General features: G+C 37.2%; 1 protein-coding gene across 2 annotated transcripts; it reads left to right on the forward strand.

The window, feature by feature from the left end:
- The first annotated feature begins 113 nt into the window (after positions 1–113).
- On the forward strand, positions 114–15040 carry LOC111798582 (nuclear pore complex protein NUP205). Of its 2 annotated transcripts, none has more exons than XM_023681824.1 (45): positions 114–435; positions 549–644; positions 1012–1086; positions 1183–1287; positions 1381–1491; positions 1878–2037; positions 2485–2570; positions 2749–2871; positions 2971–3198; positions 3682–3771; positions 4027–4188; positions 4484–4600; positions 4710–4916; positions 5437–5538; positions 5669–5812; positions 6205–6335; positions 6411–6530; positions 6773–6896; positions 7501–7698; positions 8097–8215; positions 8357–8507; positions 8653–8765; positions 8850–8931; positions 9069–9155; positions 9374–9448; positions 9584–9772; positions 10003–10095; positions 10175–10288; positions 10365–10535; positions 10642–10697; positions 10769–10841; positions 10933–11123; positions 11208–11334; positions 11442–11519; positions 11684–11848; positions 11934–12098; positions 12167–12304; positions 12456–12599; positions 12696–12818; positions 12901–12996; positions 13077–13214; positions 13299–13399; positions 13686–13805; positions 13890–14019; positions 14874–15040. In XM_023681824.1, exons 1-45 carry the CDS (start codon positions 295–297, stop codon positions 14955–14957), a joined length of 5643 nt encoding a protein of 1880 aa, XP_023537592.1. In that variant the 5' UTR covers positions 114–294; the 3' UTR covers positions 14958–15040. The 2 variants fall into 2 exon arrangements, with proteins under 2 accessions (XP_023537592.1, XP_023537591.1); XM_023681823.1 differs by having other exon boundaries at positions 115–435; positions 13887–14019.
- The last annotated feature ends 320 nt before the right edge of the window (positions 15041–15360 follow it).

Raw genomic sequence — 15360 nt, forward strand, 5'->3', positions numbered from 1 at the left:
GGACACAAACATAACACCACACGATGGAGTGTCCTCTGCCATTTCAAAAGGAAGCAAGCACACAGCCGTCTTTATTTCCATAGAAAGTCATGGCCTCTTTTGCTTGTTTTCACCTTCTAACAAAAAACCCACTGGGCATAAATAATAACCTACTAGGGCATATGAGCAGGGTTTATCGAACAGTTCTGCGTCTCTAAAACCACCCTCCATTTTCCCGCGCTCCACCTTCGTTGCCCCATCTTCCCTCTTCCCCTTTCAGCGGCACCTTCATTTTGCCACTCACAGTGCGCCGCCATGTTGTCCTCCAAGCAGAGCCTCCGCATTATCGAGTCGGCGCTTCTGGGTCCGTCCCCTCCGTCCCCATCGCAGAGGGTCGAGCTCTTACACGCCATTCACAATTCTATGCCTGCTTTTCGTTCGCTGCTTCAATTCCCAGTACGTATGCCTTTGTATTTCGTCGTTTGCTGATCTGGGTCTGTGACATTTTGTGATTTAGTACCTTGTATTTGTCTGTTGGTGTTCTGATTTTGTTGAATTTTGGGTTGTAGTCGCCGAAAGCTTCAGACCGTGCACAAGTTCAATCTAAAGAAGTCAGGCGGCCGGATTCTTCAACGATAACGCTCGATGATCAAGACGTCGAAATTGTAAATTCTTTGTCCATTTGTTTTCTTTTCCGGGATGTCGATCAGAATTTGAGTATGTGACGTGGGTTTTCATGGAATGTTGATTTGGTTGCTTATTTTTTGCACGACGACAGTGTAAGATACTAGTTTAAGTAGTTAACCTTCTTCCTCTGCTTCTTCTGCTTCGGTTTGGTGGGAGAATCAAGAAGTAGTCTTTGACCCTGTTCATTCTTAGATTGATGTATCATTGTGGGTATATTTTTATGTATTGCTTTATTCGTCCAAGTTATGAACGATATGCACCATAAATTCTTTCCCATTTTTCGTTATGGCACAACACGACTGTTATATTGGCGTTATTTGATTTCACTTCCACGCTTGTTTGTAGACTTTAAAATTGAGTGATGACCTCCATCTGAATGAAATAGAATGCGTGCATCTACTTGTTGCTGCACATCAAGAGGTATACCTCTCTCCCTTATTTGTTTACTTGTTATCATATTTTACTTCAGCTTTATTTGTCTCCCTTTCTATAACTTGTTTTTCTTGTTCTTTGCAGTGGGCTTTAATGGGACGAGATCCTTCAGAGATTTTCCACCTTGCAGCAGGGCTTTGGTATACAGAGAGAAGAGATCTAATAATGTCACTCTATACACTACTAAGGGTATTATTATTATCATTTTGTTTGTACCCTAATTTTTGGACATGCAATTGTGTTTTTTCTTGCATACTGTTAATTATATTCTTTTATTTGCAGGCTGTTGTACTTGATCAGGGACTTGAAGCTGGTCTTGTATCTGACATCCAAAGACACCTGGAAGATCTTATTAATAGTGGCCTACGACAACGGTTGATTTCTTTGATAAAGGTTGGATCTTTGTAGTCCCTATTTTAGGTCATGCCATATGTGTAAACCTTCTGCTGAAGGTTGGAATCATGTTACTGTTATTACTATGTTATAACAGTAGCTTAGTATTTAATAATGTGGACTTAGTAAACTTTTTTCCATTAAATTTATTGAATTTGCCTGTATTTTGTGATCTTTTAACACTCGACCGTATGAATATTTTGTTTTGTATTAATCTTGTGACAGGAATACACAGTTGTTAGCCCAAACATTACATTTGAAAATAAGAAATCGATATGCTTCAACTGCCTATAGTGGGATTAATTGTGAACCCATAATGACTGACCATTAGGAACAAGTATATCCATGACTATTTTCAGTAAAAGGTTCCATCTTTCTTGTTTTAGGAACTCAATCGAGAAGAACCAGCTGGTTTGGGTGGACCTAGCTGTGAGCGCTACATTCTTGACTCCAGAGGTGCTCTTGTTGAGCGTCGGGCTGTGGTTTGTCGGGAAAGACTTATACTAGGACATTGTCTTGTCCTTTCTATTCTTGTTGTTCGAATAGGTAAGCCGTGGAGGACTTTTTTTAATTGATCAATGCCATTGGTAGTAGGTTGAAGGTTTCCTATGTGTGCTGCTACGATTCACTGTCTTGCTTCATGTGGTGCTTGCTAGTAATATTTGATAGTTCAAGATGTATTTTTTTCCTCCATCGAGGTAGTCATTGTTATTGGATACTTGCTGACGTTAGACGTAGAGCTTTAGTTTAGATGATTTGATAGTGCATTTTATATTTTTCTAGTGAATGGAACTTAGTTAAAAATGTGTGAAATGATAACTTCTCCTTGGTAATTAATCTTTAATGATAAGAAACATAAATTTATTATTGGAAAACATTTAAAAAATTTCAATTGTGAGAAACACAGGTTAATTAATGGAAAATATACTGCAAGTAATATGGCAAGAAACTCTAGTTAATAATCTGACAGCTCTATGATTTCTCTTTTATCAGGTCCAAAGGATGTGAGGGATCTCTTTTCTGTTTTAAAAGACTGCGCTGCTGAACTTAATGAGACCAAAACTCCCATAAAGCTTCAGGCATGTTATTAATATTTTGATTACTGTAGAATGTAAAGAAAAGATCCACTTGTTTCCTGTTTCTCAGAAGTAGTGTGGCTGCACACCAGTGTTGTATGTGTATATTTTTTTAGATGCATTTTCTTGTTCTTTCCTTCATTACTTCTCTTGCTAATTCTGTATGTATTTTCTTTTGCAGATTGTATTTAGTCTCCTTTTCTCGATCATTATTGCCTTTGTATCGGATGCTTTGAGCGCTGTTCCAAATAAAGCATCTGTATTGTCCAGTGATGCTTCTTTTAGAAATGAATTTCAGGATACTGTGAGTTTATCAAGATAGTATTGAAACTTCTGTGGTTAGGTTTTTGACACATGCACACATTTTGTTAACATTTTAAATGAGCTTGTAATCTTTGTTTAGGTGATGGTGTCTGGAAATAATCCCACAGTGGAAGGATTTGTTGATGCTGTTAGGTTCGCTTGGACTGTTCATTTGCTGTTAATACACGACATGGTTGATGCAAGAGAAGCTGTTCCCAGTGCTTCCCCAAAAGATTTAGATCACCTACAATCGTGCTTGGAAGTTATTTTCTCCCATAATGCTTTCCAGTTCATGCTTCAAGAAGTTATTCAGACTGCGGCTTACCAGGTTTTTATCTTTTATGTTATAAGTAACTATTGTGCATCTTATAAGCAGCAGAACATTTTTTTTTTGGATTCTTAAAGTATATTTGCCGCCACATTCTTATCTTGTTGCAAGTGCTTTGTTGTCTTCTTTTTCCCCTTGATGTTTCACCAATGCTTGTGGGAGATCCCTCGACTTTTTTTTTTAATTAAAAACAGTTTGTTTGCCTATGTACGTGGAGTTATTAGGTGCTACTACCTGTTATGTATATTTATTCCCAATGGGTGTCGGTGGTAAGGGCTAGAGATAATTAGACATATCCTATAAGGTCTGGGGAGTTCTAGCTCCGAAGTTGATAACCTTAGAATAAGTGAGTAATTTAAAATCCTCGTTGTCTCTTGTGAAAAAACTAACTCGTTTATATTTTTGACCGTGCCTTCTTTAGTAGTCATTTTTACAAGTTAGATTATTTTGTCTTCTAATATCATCTATTGGTTATGTTGGCAGAATGATGATGAGGACATGACCTATATGTACAATGCTTATCTGCACAAACTGGTTTCTTGTTTTTTATCTCATCCTCTGGCTAGGGACAAGGTCAGTCGGGAGATTTCCTCCTAAAATTTATAGCTTTCTTGTTTAATTTTGGCCATTGGCTCACTCCTTTGTTAAGTTCTTTATATACATATATATATAAATAAATATCAGACCTGTTCAGGTTAGAATTAAAACAATTTATTATCTAGCAAGTGAATGAGCTAGTGTATGGGTTTCTAGCCTTGCCTCATTGCAGTTGGATCTAATTGAAAGTACGTATTAATAAATTTGGTTGGTTTTTTTTATGGTATGAAGGTGAAAGAGTCCAAGGACAGAGCTATGAACAATCTAAGTCAGTTTCGTGCTTCCGGGTCACAAGATTTCATGCATGATAGTGATTCAAGTTCCCATCAAGCTAGCGAAACTCTTCCTTCACCTTTTGTCTCCCTCTTGAACTTTGTTAGTGAAATTTACCGGGTAAGCTTTTATTGAAGTTACTTAAAAGTTTTGAGATGTTGATAAAATAAGAGTTAAATAGGGGACAAGCTGGTGGTTTGATATTTTTATAAGGAAGATATTTCATGTGTAGTCATGGAATTAACTCCTTAGCAACTATTAGGTCCATGCTACTATAGATCAACTCAAAATAACTTGCTATAGCAAGAAATTAAAATGGTGCTAAACGTTCTTCGTGAAAGTAGCTAATAAATCACATATGCTGCATATGAATTAGCTATGATTATTGAGCTTGAATTTCTTTCAATTTATTCAGAAAGAACCAGAACTGTTATCAAGCAATGATGTCTTGTGGACATTTGCAAATTTTGCTGGGGAGGATCATACAAATTTTCAAACTTTGGTGGCATTCTTGAACATGCTGAGTACCTTAGTATGTGATGCACGCTCTTTTAAGACTTTTTAATTATTAAGCAGCTCACCAATTCTCTTCACGAGAATGTACTTTACTATTAATTATTGTCTTTTATCAATCATTTCAGGCTTGTAATGAAGAGGGCGCTTCAAGGGTTTTTGAGTTACTTCAGGGAAAAGCATTCCGATCTGTTGGATGGACCACCTTATTTGATTGCCTATCAATTTATGACGAAAAATTTAGACAGTCCCTTCAGACTGCTGGGGCCCTGTTACCAGAGTTTCAGGAAGGGGATGCAAAAGCGCTTGTTGCATATTTGAATGTTCTTCAAAAGGTAATACCTTTTTCTTACTATATTGGTCTTAAACTTTTATTCCGTTACCCACACTTTCATGAGATTGTAAAGTTGAATTTCTTAATCTATGACGAATTTTTGTGGAGCTTCGTCTGCATTGCTAGACTATCTGTCATTTGTATGGTTGTCTAGCATAACTATCTATCATTAGTATGGTTGTCTAGCAAGTAGCACGCAACAGGTCCACGAAAGTAACAGTCACGGAGTAGAAGTCTGAATTGAAAGGGATTAAGACCTTAATATTATTAGTAAAAACAAAATGAGCAAGCAAATAGTTCTATTGCAATAATAACTTTTCATAGTAAACCCTAGTTGAAATCTATGTCAATTTTTTAGTACAAATTGCACAAATCACCCCCAAAGTATTTTATTTGTTACACTTGAAGGCTCCAATCCAATAGAACTACACACACCTAAAGAATGATTCAAATAGATTATGGAGTAAATTTCGTTGTTTCTTACTGATCATCATTGTCGGTTGGTTTCTGATGAGATTCAGGTTGTGGAGAATGGGAATCCTGTTGAAAGAAAGAACTGGTTTCCTGATATTGAACCACTGTTCAAACTTCTTAGCTATGAAAATGTTCCTCCTTATCTGAAGGTTATTACACTTTGCTTTGTTGTGTTTTGAGTAAAAAATATGTTTGCACAAGATTTCTTATATTTTTTGGAATTTAGATGCTTCAATGAGAATTTCGTTGATGATTTTGATCAAGTTTTTGATATCATAGGGTGCTTTGAGGAATGCAATCGCATCCTTTATTCAAGTCTCTTCTGACTTGAAGGATATCATTTGGCGCTATCTTGAGCAGTATGATTTACCTGTTCTTGTTGCATCCCATATCCAGAATGGCACAAAGTCGATTACTTCTCAGGTTATTCATCTCTGATGGCCCTTTTAGATATGTAAAATATTCTATGGTTGAAGTTTTGAAATTGTTTTTTTTGAGCTGCAACTAGGAGATTTTTGTTGCTAGCGTGGATATTTAGCATGCTTATATTCACTTAATGTAAATTGAAAGTGTGGCACTGGCATGATAGTGATTTGAATGTGCTAATGAGTTGTCCTGCGTCGAATAACCGACAAAATAAAGATGCACTGTTTTGCATTTGATGAAAAAAAAAAAAAAGAAAAGGATATTGGCTTATGTAAGCACCGTGTTTTTTGGCATTTTCAAACATGATAATTTTAGTGACGGAACCTTGTTGCACTGAGATTACGTGTGAAGAAAAGATCTTGGTTTATGAAAGCACCGTGTCTTTGCAGGTTTATGATATGCAGTTCGAGGTAAATGAAATTGAAGCAAGACAGGAGAGATATCCATCAACCATATCTTTCCTTAACCTATTAAATGCTCTTATTGCTAAAGAAAGTGATCTAAGTGATAGAGGGCGTAGGTAATGTTTATTGGTTATAATATACACTTGACTCAGTTTTATTATTTATTCTAAGGTTTGAAAGTTGTGCTGCAGATTTGTTGGAATCTTTAGGTTCATTTATGATCATGTTTTTGGGCCATTCCCTCAACGAGCCTATGCAGATGCTGCTGAGAAATGGCAGTTAGTTGTTGCTTGCCTACAACATTTTAATATGTGAGTGATAGTGTGGGTTTAAACTTCAAAGTTGAAGATTTTGCTTGTGTTTATGGGCTTTCCTTGTTGTCCTTCCTGCTTCTTGTCTCTCTTTGGAGATTGGTGTCCAAAGATTTTTGTATGATCCTATGTATTCTTTCATTTTTCTCGATGGTGATGAAAGCTTGGATTTTCTTCTTGAAAAACTTACAATTATGGGGTTAATCAAATTAAAAATGCACATTTGATTGCTCAATGTGCAGGATTTTGAAAATGTATGACATTAATGAAGAGGACGTTGACGTTGTTATTGATCGATCACAATCATCAATGGATACACAATCATCTTCACTTCAAACTCAGCTACCAGTACTTGAGTTGCTAAAAGTATGTATCTGTTACTATTGCTTCATTTGATCCACATGTCAAAGAGTTCATTTTGATTGTTTTCTATTGATAGAAGTGTGTTTTTGTTCATACACAATGACTCATGGTGTGATGTCCCACATTGGTTGGGGAGGAGAACAAACCACCATTTATAAGGGTGTGGAAACCTTCCCCTAGCAGACGCGTTTTAAAGCCTTGAGGGTGGGCCCGAAAGGGAAATCCCAAAGAGGACAATATCTGCTAGCGGTGGATCTAGGTCGTTACGCATGGCATGATGATATTTATTACATATTTAACCAGTTTTTTTATAAACAATTTCTGTTGTGGAGTCAATGAACTTAAGAGGAGGGTTCATACACAATGATTCATTGGTTCAAAATTTCGAAGGGTTTCTTGGAAGAAGCCTTTTTTGTCTATGTTTGAAATAGGTTTCTAAAAAGCATGCGGGACTTTTATCGTTTTTCTCATCAAAGTCTTTGATTGTTTAAGTCAGCATTTCGTTGGCTCGATGGTACCGCATGATATCTTTCAGTTTCTGGATATTCTGTTTGCTTGTATTCCAATTTCTGTGGAAATGTCTTGAAGTTTTCTTTTTGTTGGTTAGGATTTCATGAGCGGAAAATCTGTTTTTAGAAACATCATGGGGATTCTTCTGCCCGGTGTCAATTCTCTCATAACCGAAAGGACCAGCCAAATTTATGGCCAACTTTTGGAGAAGTCTGTGGAGCTTTCTCTTGAAATAATGATACTTGTATTAGAGAAGGATTTACTTCTGGCTGATTATTGGCGCCCTCTATATCAGGTAATTGTCTCATCTGTTGCTGTTGTTAACCTCGGTTTACTTACGCGTATGAATTAGTGAATTGGTGGATAAGACCACAAATCATTTTTCATTGAAGACTAAAATATAGAAATAGAAAGTTCTGAAAAAATGATATAGGCCAAGTTGTCTAGTTTCATTTTGTTGTGTATGTGGCTCATCCGGTTCCGTTAACTATGACTTCTAAATGGCTCTGGAACCAAGTATTTAATAAATGACAATTAATTTTGTTTTTTACGGTATTACACTTCTGTGTTTACGCATTGGAAAACCTGAACTTGTAGTTTGATCATGTACATATCTTCAGGTGTACTTCTTCTGGTACTCTTTATGTCCACTGAGAAAATTAATTGCTTCTGGATTTGACCGAATTCTTGCAGCCCTTGGAAGTTATCCTCTCTCAAGATCACAGTCAAATTGTTGCGCTGTTGGAGTATGTCAGATATGATTTTCATCCCAAGATTCAGCAGTTATCTATCAAAATTATGAGTATCTTAAGGCACTTCCTTCTTCTTTTTCTCTATCTCCATTTTGTGACATTCAATATGAAAACATAGAATAATTTGTGATTTTTTTAATGTTTATATTGTTTCATGATATGTTGGCTTCAAGTTCTAAAGATGTTATTTGTTGGTTGTAGTTCTCGTATGGTTGGGCTCGTGCAATTACTACTAAAATCTAATACTGCCAGCTCTTTAGTTGAGGATTATGCGTCCTGCCTCGAGTTAAGATCTGAAGAGTGTCATGTAATCGAAAACAGCGGAGATGATCCTGGTGTTCTTATAATGCAGGTTTGTTTTTCCATTTTTGTAATCTCAAGTTTGATTTCTTATTCTTTGATACCTGAAACGTTCGGAGTCTGGTTCTTTCTCTCCTTGCTCCTTCAATTCTAATTAGCGGATCACACATCATCATTTATATGCCCATTTTCTGCAGCTTCTTATTGACAACATTAGCCGACCTGCTCCAAATGTTACACACTTGCTACTTAAATTTAACCTTGAGACATCCATCGAGCGGACAATTTTACAGCCAAAATTTCATTATAGGTGATTTTAGAACAAGCTAAGATATTTTGTTTGCTTTTGCATTGTTAAGTCACTGTACTATATTAGTTGTATTTTCCTTTGTAGTTGCTTGAAGGTTGTTCTGGAGATTTTAGAGAAGCTTTCAAATCCTGAAGTCAATGCCTTACTTTTTGAGTTTGGTTTTCAGGTTAGATGTTGTGGATTATGTATTTCTAATCAGGGGATGTAACAGCTTTAACGTACTGTCTTTTTTTCCCTTTTCCGTTCACACTAACCCCGCCCCCGAACCCTTTATCACAAGTCTAAAGTGATTTTCTTGTACAGCTTCTTTATGAGCTATGCTTAGATCCCCTAACATCTGGACCAGTCATGGATCTCTTGAGCAACAAGAAGTACTATTTCTTCGTTAAGGTACGAACACCTGCTTCTGCGTATGGAAAGATCTTCTGCTCTGTTTGGGGCTTGCATGATAAAGCCAAAATTGTCACATTTTTANATTTTTAAAAAAAAAAAAAAAAAAAAAAGATTTTCTGTTGATCGTAATTTCGCATTTGCTTAAGTTCTATTCACTTGTATATTTTCCACCCAACATACCATCCTTGATACCTTCTTCATGCTTGTAATGGCAGCACTTGGATACAATTGGAGTTGTTCCTCTTCCCAAGAGAAACAACCACACTCTTCGTGTCAGCTCCCTTCATCAGGTTTGTCTTTCTGTGATGAATAGCTGTACTTCTTAACCATGCCCATGCTCTGCAATTGTAGTTTTCCTGCATTTTCTAATTGAGCATTTACCATTAAGATCTGGAAACGTGACTATTTATTTTTCTTTGTTCAAGAGAGCATGGTTGCTTAAGCTTCTAGCAATTGAGTTGCATGCTGCTGACTTGAGTAGCCCGATCCATCGAGAGGCATGTCAGAGTATTCTTGCGCACCTGTATGGGCAGGAAATAGATGTTGGATCAGTTCCAGTCTTCTCACTTCATCATGTGGTGGATCCTGGAACTAGAACTATGAGTAAGAGCAAGGTACTTTATTCGAGATTGACATTTTATCTTCTTATGTACAGTAAGTGGACACTGCTCTTCTTTTGTTAAGCTAATTTTTTCGCATTATTGCCCTGTAGATGTTACTGCCCATGATTATGACACAAATGAAATTGACCATTTTCTTGTAACTAGGTTCAACTTTTGAAGCACTATTGGGTTGACTTGAGTTATTTTTTAAATATTTTTTTTCCTGAAATTTTTGTGTCCAGGCGTTGGAGCTACTTGAGGTTGTTCAGTTCCGAACTCCCGACACCTCAATCAAGCTTCCCCAAATTGTTTCGAATTTGAAGTACGAATTGCTGGTATGTTCTAACATGCTGGTTTCCTTGTTTTTCCTTTGCATTCTTGGCGTTGGACACTGTTCTTATTCTTGTTTTATAGACAAAGGACATACTTGGGAATCCTTCAACTTCGCAAAAGGGTGGGATCTACCATTATTCAGAGCGTGGCGATCGCCTGATTGACCTTACTTCCTTTTGTGATAAACTTTGGCAGGTTGGTGAAGGACAACATCAGTATCTTCTTTTGATTAAAAAATGACAAACTTCAAACATATGTTCATTTGTCTCAGAAATTTAATGCTGATAATCCCCAACTGAATAACGTTGGGAGGGAAGCTGAGCTGGAAGAAGTAAAAGAGACGATTCAACAGTTTCTACGATGGGGATGGAAGTACAACAAAAATCTCGAGGAACAGGCTGCACAACTTCATATGTTAACTAGCTGGTCACAAACCATCGAGGTTTATCGTTCTTTCCTCTACTTGTGTTAGTTGCATGCTTCTTTTTGTTTAGATTTTAACATTTTGTTTTCAATAGTTTCTAATGATAAACCGTTTGCTTTTATAGGTTACTGTGTCCAGAAGAATTTCATCACTTGAAAATCGATCCGATATTCTATTTCAGTATGTTCATATCTATACCTCGTTCTTTCTTCCTGCTTTTCACATTCTTAACAGTTCATTATTGTGAACAGAGTTCTTGATGCTTCCTTGAGCGCTTCTGCTTCTCCAGATTGTTCTTTGAAGATGGCATATCTTTTATGTCAGGTTTGTTCATCCTTCCCCATTGCTAGTGTTTAGCTTTCTACATCTTTCAATTATTCTAGTTGCTGATGCCTTTGGATCTTGAATCTTACAGGTTGCACTGACATGCATGGCCAAGCTAAGGGATGAGAGATATTCATCTCCTGGTGGTTTAAATGCTGATAGTGTCTCTTGTCTTGATATTATCATGGTGAAGCAAATATCTAATGGAGCGTGTCACTCTATTTTACTAAAGCTCATCATGGCAATTCTTAGAAATGAATCATCAGAAGCTTTGAGGAGACGGTGTGGTTAATATAACTTTCGCTGGTATTGGCTGTGTGGCTTATGAGTTGGAATCTAATGTTAAGCTTTTACTTCTATCTACAGCCAATATGCTTTGCTTCTTAGCTACCTTCAGTATTGTCAAAACATGCTGGATCCGGACGTTCCAACAACGATTCTGCAAGTTTTACTTCAAAATGAGCAAGATGGAGAGGATGTAGATTTACAAAAGGTTGTCAACTTAGTGCTTTGGTGCACAAACACTTCTCGAACTTCCACTAGTTTCTCTCGACGGTCAAAAAATAATTCCTTGCTTTCGATCCTTTCTCTGCTTTACAGATTGACAAGGACCAGGCCGAACTTGCTCATGCTAATTTTTCAATTCTACGTAAAGAAGCTCAGTCTATCTTGAATGTGGTGAGTTGCTTGTTCTTGAGATATGAAACTAACTAAATCCTGGTTGATTTGCGTCGTTATTGACCTTAGCTTGTTATTTTTCGTGTTCCTTTAATGCTCTATATATGTAATTTTCTTCCATAGAATTCTTGAGTCCTCTTTAATCTTTTGATCTTAATCATTAGGTTATCAAGGATGCAACTCAAGGCAGTGAACCAGGGAAGACTATATCACTTTACGTGCTCGATGCATTAATCTGTATAGATCATGACAGATTTTTCCTGAACCAACTTCAGAACAGGGGATTTTTGAAGTCTTGTTTGGTCAGCATAAGTAACGTTTCACTTCAGGTGGTTGTTTCCTCTCTTCAGTGAAATAGTTCTGATATATTTATTAGCTGATATTGGTCCAACTCATAAAATGGAAACCCTTTAGGATGGCGTGCACTCTTTCGATTCATTGCAACGAGCATGCACCCTTGAGGCTGAACTTGCCTTATTGTCGAGGATTAGCCACAAGTACGGAAAATTTGGGGCTCAGCTTCTCTTTTCCACAGGCGCATTGGAGCACCTTGATTCATGCAGGGCAATCAATTTACAGGTGATTAACTGTCTACTATGTTATTGGATTTGTCTTGGAAGATTTAGTTTAATGAAGTGCTGTACCAGGGAAATTTGAGGTGGGTTGATATGAAGCCTCATAGAGATGTAGCAGGGAATTATAACAAGCAACAAGCTATCGTAACTCCGATTTTGAGACTGTTGTTTTCTATGACGTCATTAGTTGACACGTCCGAGTTTTTTGAGGTCAGCATACACTAAATAGGCACTCTTTTTTTTTTTACTTAATCAGTTAATGTTCAAGTTTTCCTTATTAGACCCTGACCTTCAACCTCTATTACGAATATGCGACTCGTACTTTGTTTGAATCTGTTGTGATTTGATGTATATATTGTAGGTTAAAAATAAAATTGTTCGAGAAGCTATAGATTTTATTAAACGACACCAACGAGTATTTGATCAAATACTTGGGGAGGATGTATCCGAAGCCGATGATTCGACGTTGGAGCAGATTAGTCTTCTCGTTGCTTCGCTTAGCAAGGTAACAACCTTGATATATTAGAAAATTAAGATCTTTTTGTTGAATAACATTTCAATAATTTTTGTTTCTGGTTTTTTTTTTTCTGGGTGGGGGAAGGTTTGGCCATATGAGGAGACTGATGAATATGGTTTTGTTCAAAGTCTCTTCCAACTGATGCATTCACTTTTCTCTCGTGAATTGGATTCTCGTACTTCTGGCCCAGGAGTTAAATTGCTTAAGGTTTGTGCTTTTTGTTTGTTTATTTATAGAATGGTTCTTTTTTTCCTGGAAAATTAAACTTATCATTGTTTTTGTTCTTCAGAACCGGAGAAGCTCAGAACTTCACTCCATTCAGCTCAACTTCAGTTTGATCTCTTATTTATATTTTCTAGTTACAAGGAAATCTCTAAGATTGCAGGTACTGTTCTTAAATTTGAATACGACGACTATAGAAGGGAATTAATCATCGGAATTTAACTTTCTGACGTGATCGTTCAGGTCTCCGGTACTTCCTCTAGCCATAACTCTCCTGTTCGGTCTCAACGTCCCTCGTTGGATTTGCTCGGCACTCTTCTGAACTCTACGACGATTACTCTTGAAAAAGCAGCTGAAGAAAGATTATTGCTATTAAACAAGGTTCGGCTGCTACATTGTATTTTCCCCTTCCTGGTTGTGTATGGTTCATCCAATGCAACAATATCATGGTTTGAGGTTTTGCAGATTCGAGACATTAATGAACTGTCGAGACAGGAGGTCGAGGAAATTATCGTACTGTGTCTTGGTGAAGACTTCACCTCGTTATCTGATAACATCCAGAGAAGGTTCCTTGCTCCACCTACTAATCATACTCTTTTTAGTCCATTTTCTGCGTAGTTTTCGGACTTGCCCTCTTGTTTTGAAGATAGATGTGTGACCAAATGTGATATCTCACCTTGGTTGGGGAGGAGAACGAAACACCCTTTTAAGGGTGTGGAAACCTTTCCCTAGAAACACGTTTTAAAGCCCAAAGAGGACAATATCTGCTAGCGGTGGGTTTAATACAACTATATATAACGTGTAGATGTGAGGAATATAGATACATATGAATGGTTTGATGTTGTTATGCAGGAGATATATTGCAATGATTGAAATGTGCAAGATTGTTGGAAATAAAAGTGAGATGATTACATTGTTACTTCCTCTGGCTGAGTATGTGTTAAATGTGATGCTTATTCATTTTCAAGACAGGTGAGTTAAATGTGATATTATATGCATATTACTTGGGAACAATGTGAGGTTGAAAGTGATATCTATGTTTGGACTTTGCAGCAGTGTTATTCCTGATGGGAATGCGAATATTAAAGCAATTTCATATCATGGGGAGTTGGAGTCTGGACATGAAATAAGTTCATTGTGTGGAAAATTGATTCCCATCTTAGAAAGGCTTGAGTTGCTGAGTGAGGTATTCTTCTATCTATCACACTCTTTTACTACTTCCAATATACTTGTTACTACCTCGGGACGGGATGATCATGAGTTTATAAGTAAGGAATACTTCTCCATTGGTACGAAGCCTTTTGGAGAAGCTCAAAGCAAAGCCATGAGAGCTTATGCTCAAAGTGGACAATATCATACCATTGTGGAGAGTCGTGATTCCTAACATGATATCAGAGCCATACTCTTAACTTAGTTATGTCAATAGAATCCTCAAATGTTGAACAAAGACGTTGTGAGCCTCGAAGGTATAGTCAAAAGTAACTCAAGTGTCGAACAAATGGTGTACTTTGTTCGAGGACTCCAGAGAAATAGTCACGCCTCGATTAAGGGGAGGCTGTTCGAGGGGTCCATAGGCCCTCTATAGGGTACTTTGTTGGAGGGGGAGGATTATTGAGGATTGTTGGGAGGGAGTCCACATTGGCTATTTAGGAAATGATCTTGGGTTTACAAGTAAGGATTACTTCTCCATTGGTACGAGGTGTTTTGGGAAACCAAAAGTAAAGCCATGAGAGTTTATGCTCAAAGTGGAAAATATCATACCATACCATTATGGAGAGTCGTTGTCTCTAACATGGTATCATGCCCTTAACTTAGCCATGTCAATAAAATCCTCAACCTTTGTTCGAGGGCTCCAGAGAAAGGAGTTGAGTTTCGATCAAGGGAAGAGACTATTCGAGGGCTCCATAGGTACGAGGTGTTTTGGGGAAACCAAAAGTAAAAGTCACGAGAGAGCTTATGCTCAACGTAGACAATATCATACCATTATGGAACCACTAACCGACCGAGTTAATATATGATGTTTTGTTTTGTTTGTTCCAGAATAAAATTGGAGAGAATCTGAAGGTGTTTGGGAGATTGGTGAGTTCGGTGAAGGAGGTGGCAATTCAAAAGTTGGATGTATGATGATGAGGTGGGAGTAGTAGTTCATTGGTTGATGATGTTAATGATGATGATATCATTTTATTTAATTCTAACAAAATATGTAATTAATTATTTTTGTTAATAGTAAAGTTTTTTTTTTTTTGCATTGGAACAATTATATAATATATGTTTGATTTTATGGTTTTAATTATACATCTAAATGTGAAGAGAGGATTGTGAACCCAAATCAAACCAACGCCTCTTTGCTGCTGCTGCTGCTGCTGCTCACCAATTACAACAAACTATGCTTACCATCATAGTTTCTTCTCTTCTAACTTCCATCAAATTTCCCCTGCCTTTCTATCTACACCCTCTCTCTTCTCTCTCTCTCTCTCTCTCTCTCTCTCTCTCTCTCACACACACTTCTCTTCTCTCTCTCCTCTCT

The sequence above is a fragment of the Cucurbita pepo genome, chromosome LG07 (genome assembly GCF_002806865.2).
Source record: "Cucurbita pepo subsp. pepo cultivar mu-cu-16 chromosome LG07, ASM280686v2, whole genome shotgun sequence".
Classification (NCBI taxonomy): domain Eukaryota; kingdom Viridiplantae; phylum Streptophyta; class Magnoliopsida; order Cucurbitales; family Cucurbitaceae; genus Cucurbita; species Cucurbita pepo.

Coding starts and splice junctions, on each gene's coding strand:
- LOC111798582 (XM_023681823.1), top strand. CDS start 295: ATGTTGTCCTCCAAGCAGAGCCTCCGCATTATCGAGTCGGCGCTTCTG. Junction 2,038..2,484: donor TATTCTTGTTGTTCGAATAG/GTAAGCCGTGGA, acceptor CTCTTTTATCAG/GTCCAAAGGATGTGAGGGAT. Junction 6,336..6,410: donor CTAAGTGATAGAGGGCGTAG/GTAATGTTTATT, acceptor GTTGTGCTGCAG/ATTTGTTGGAATCTTTAGGT.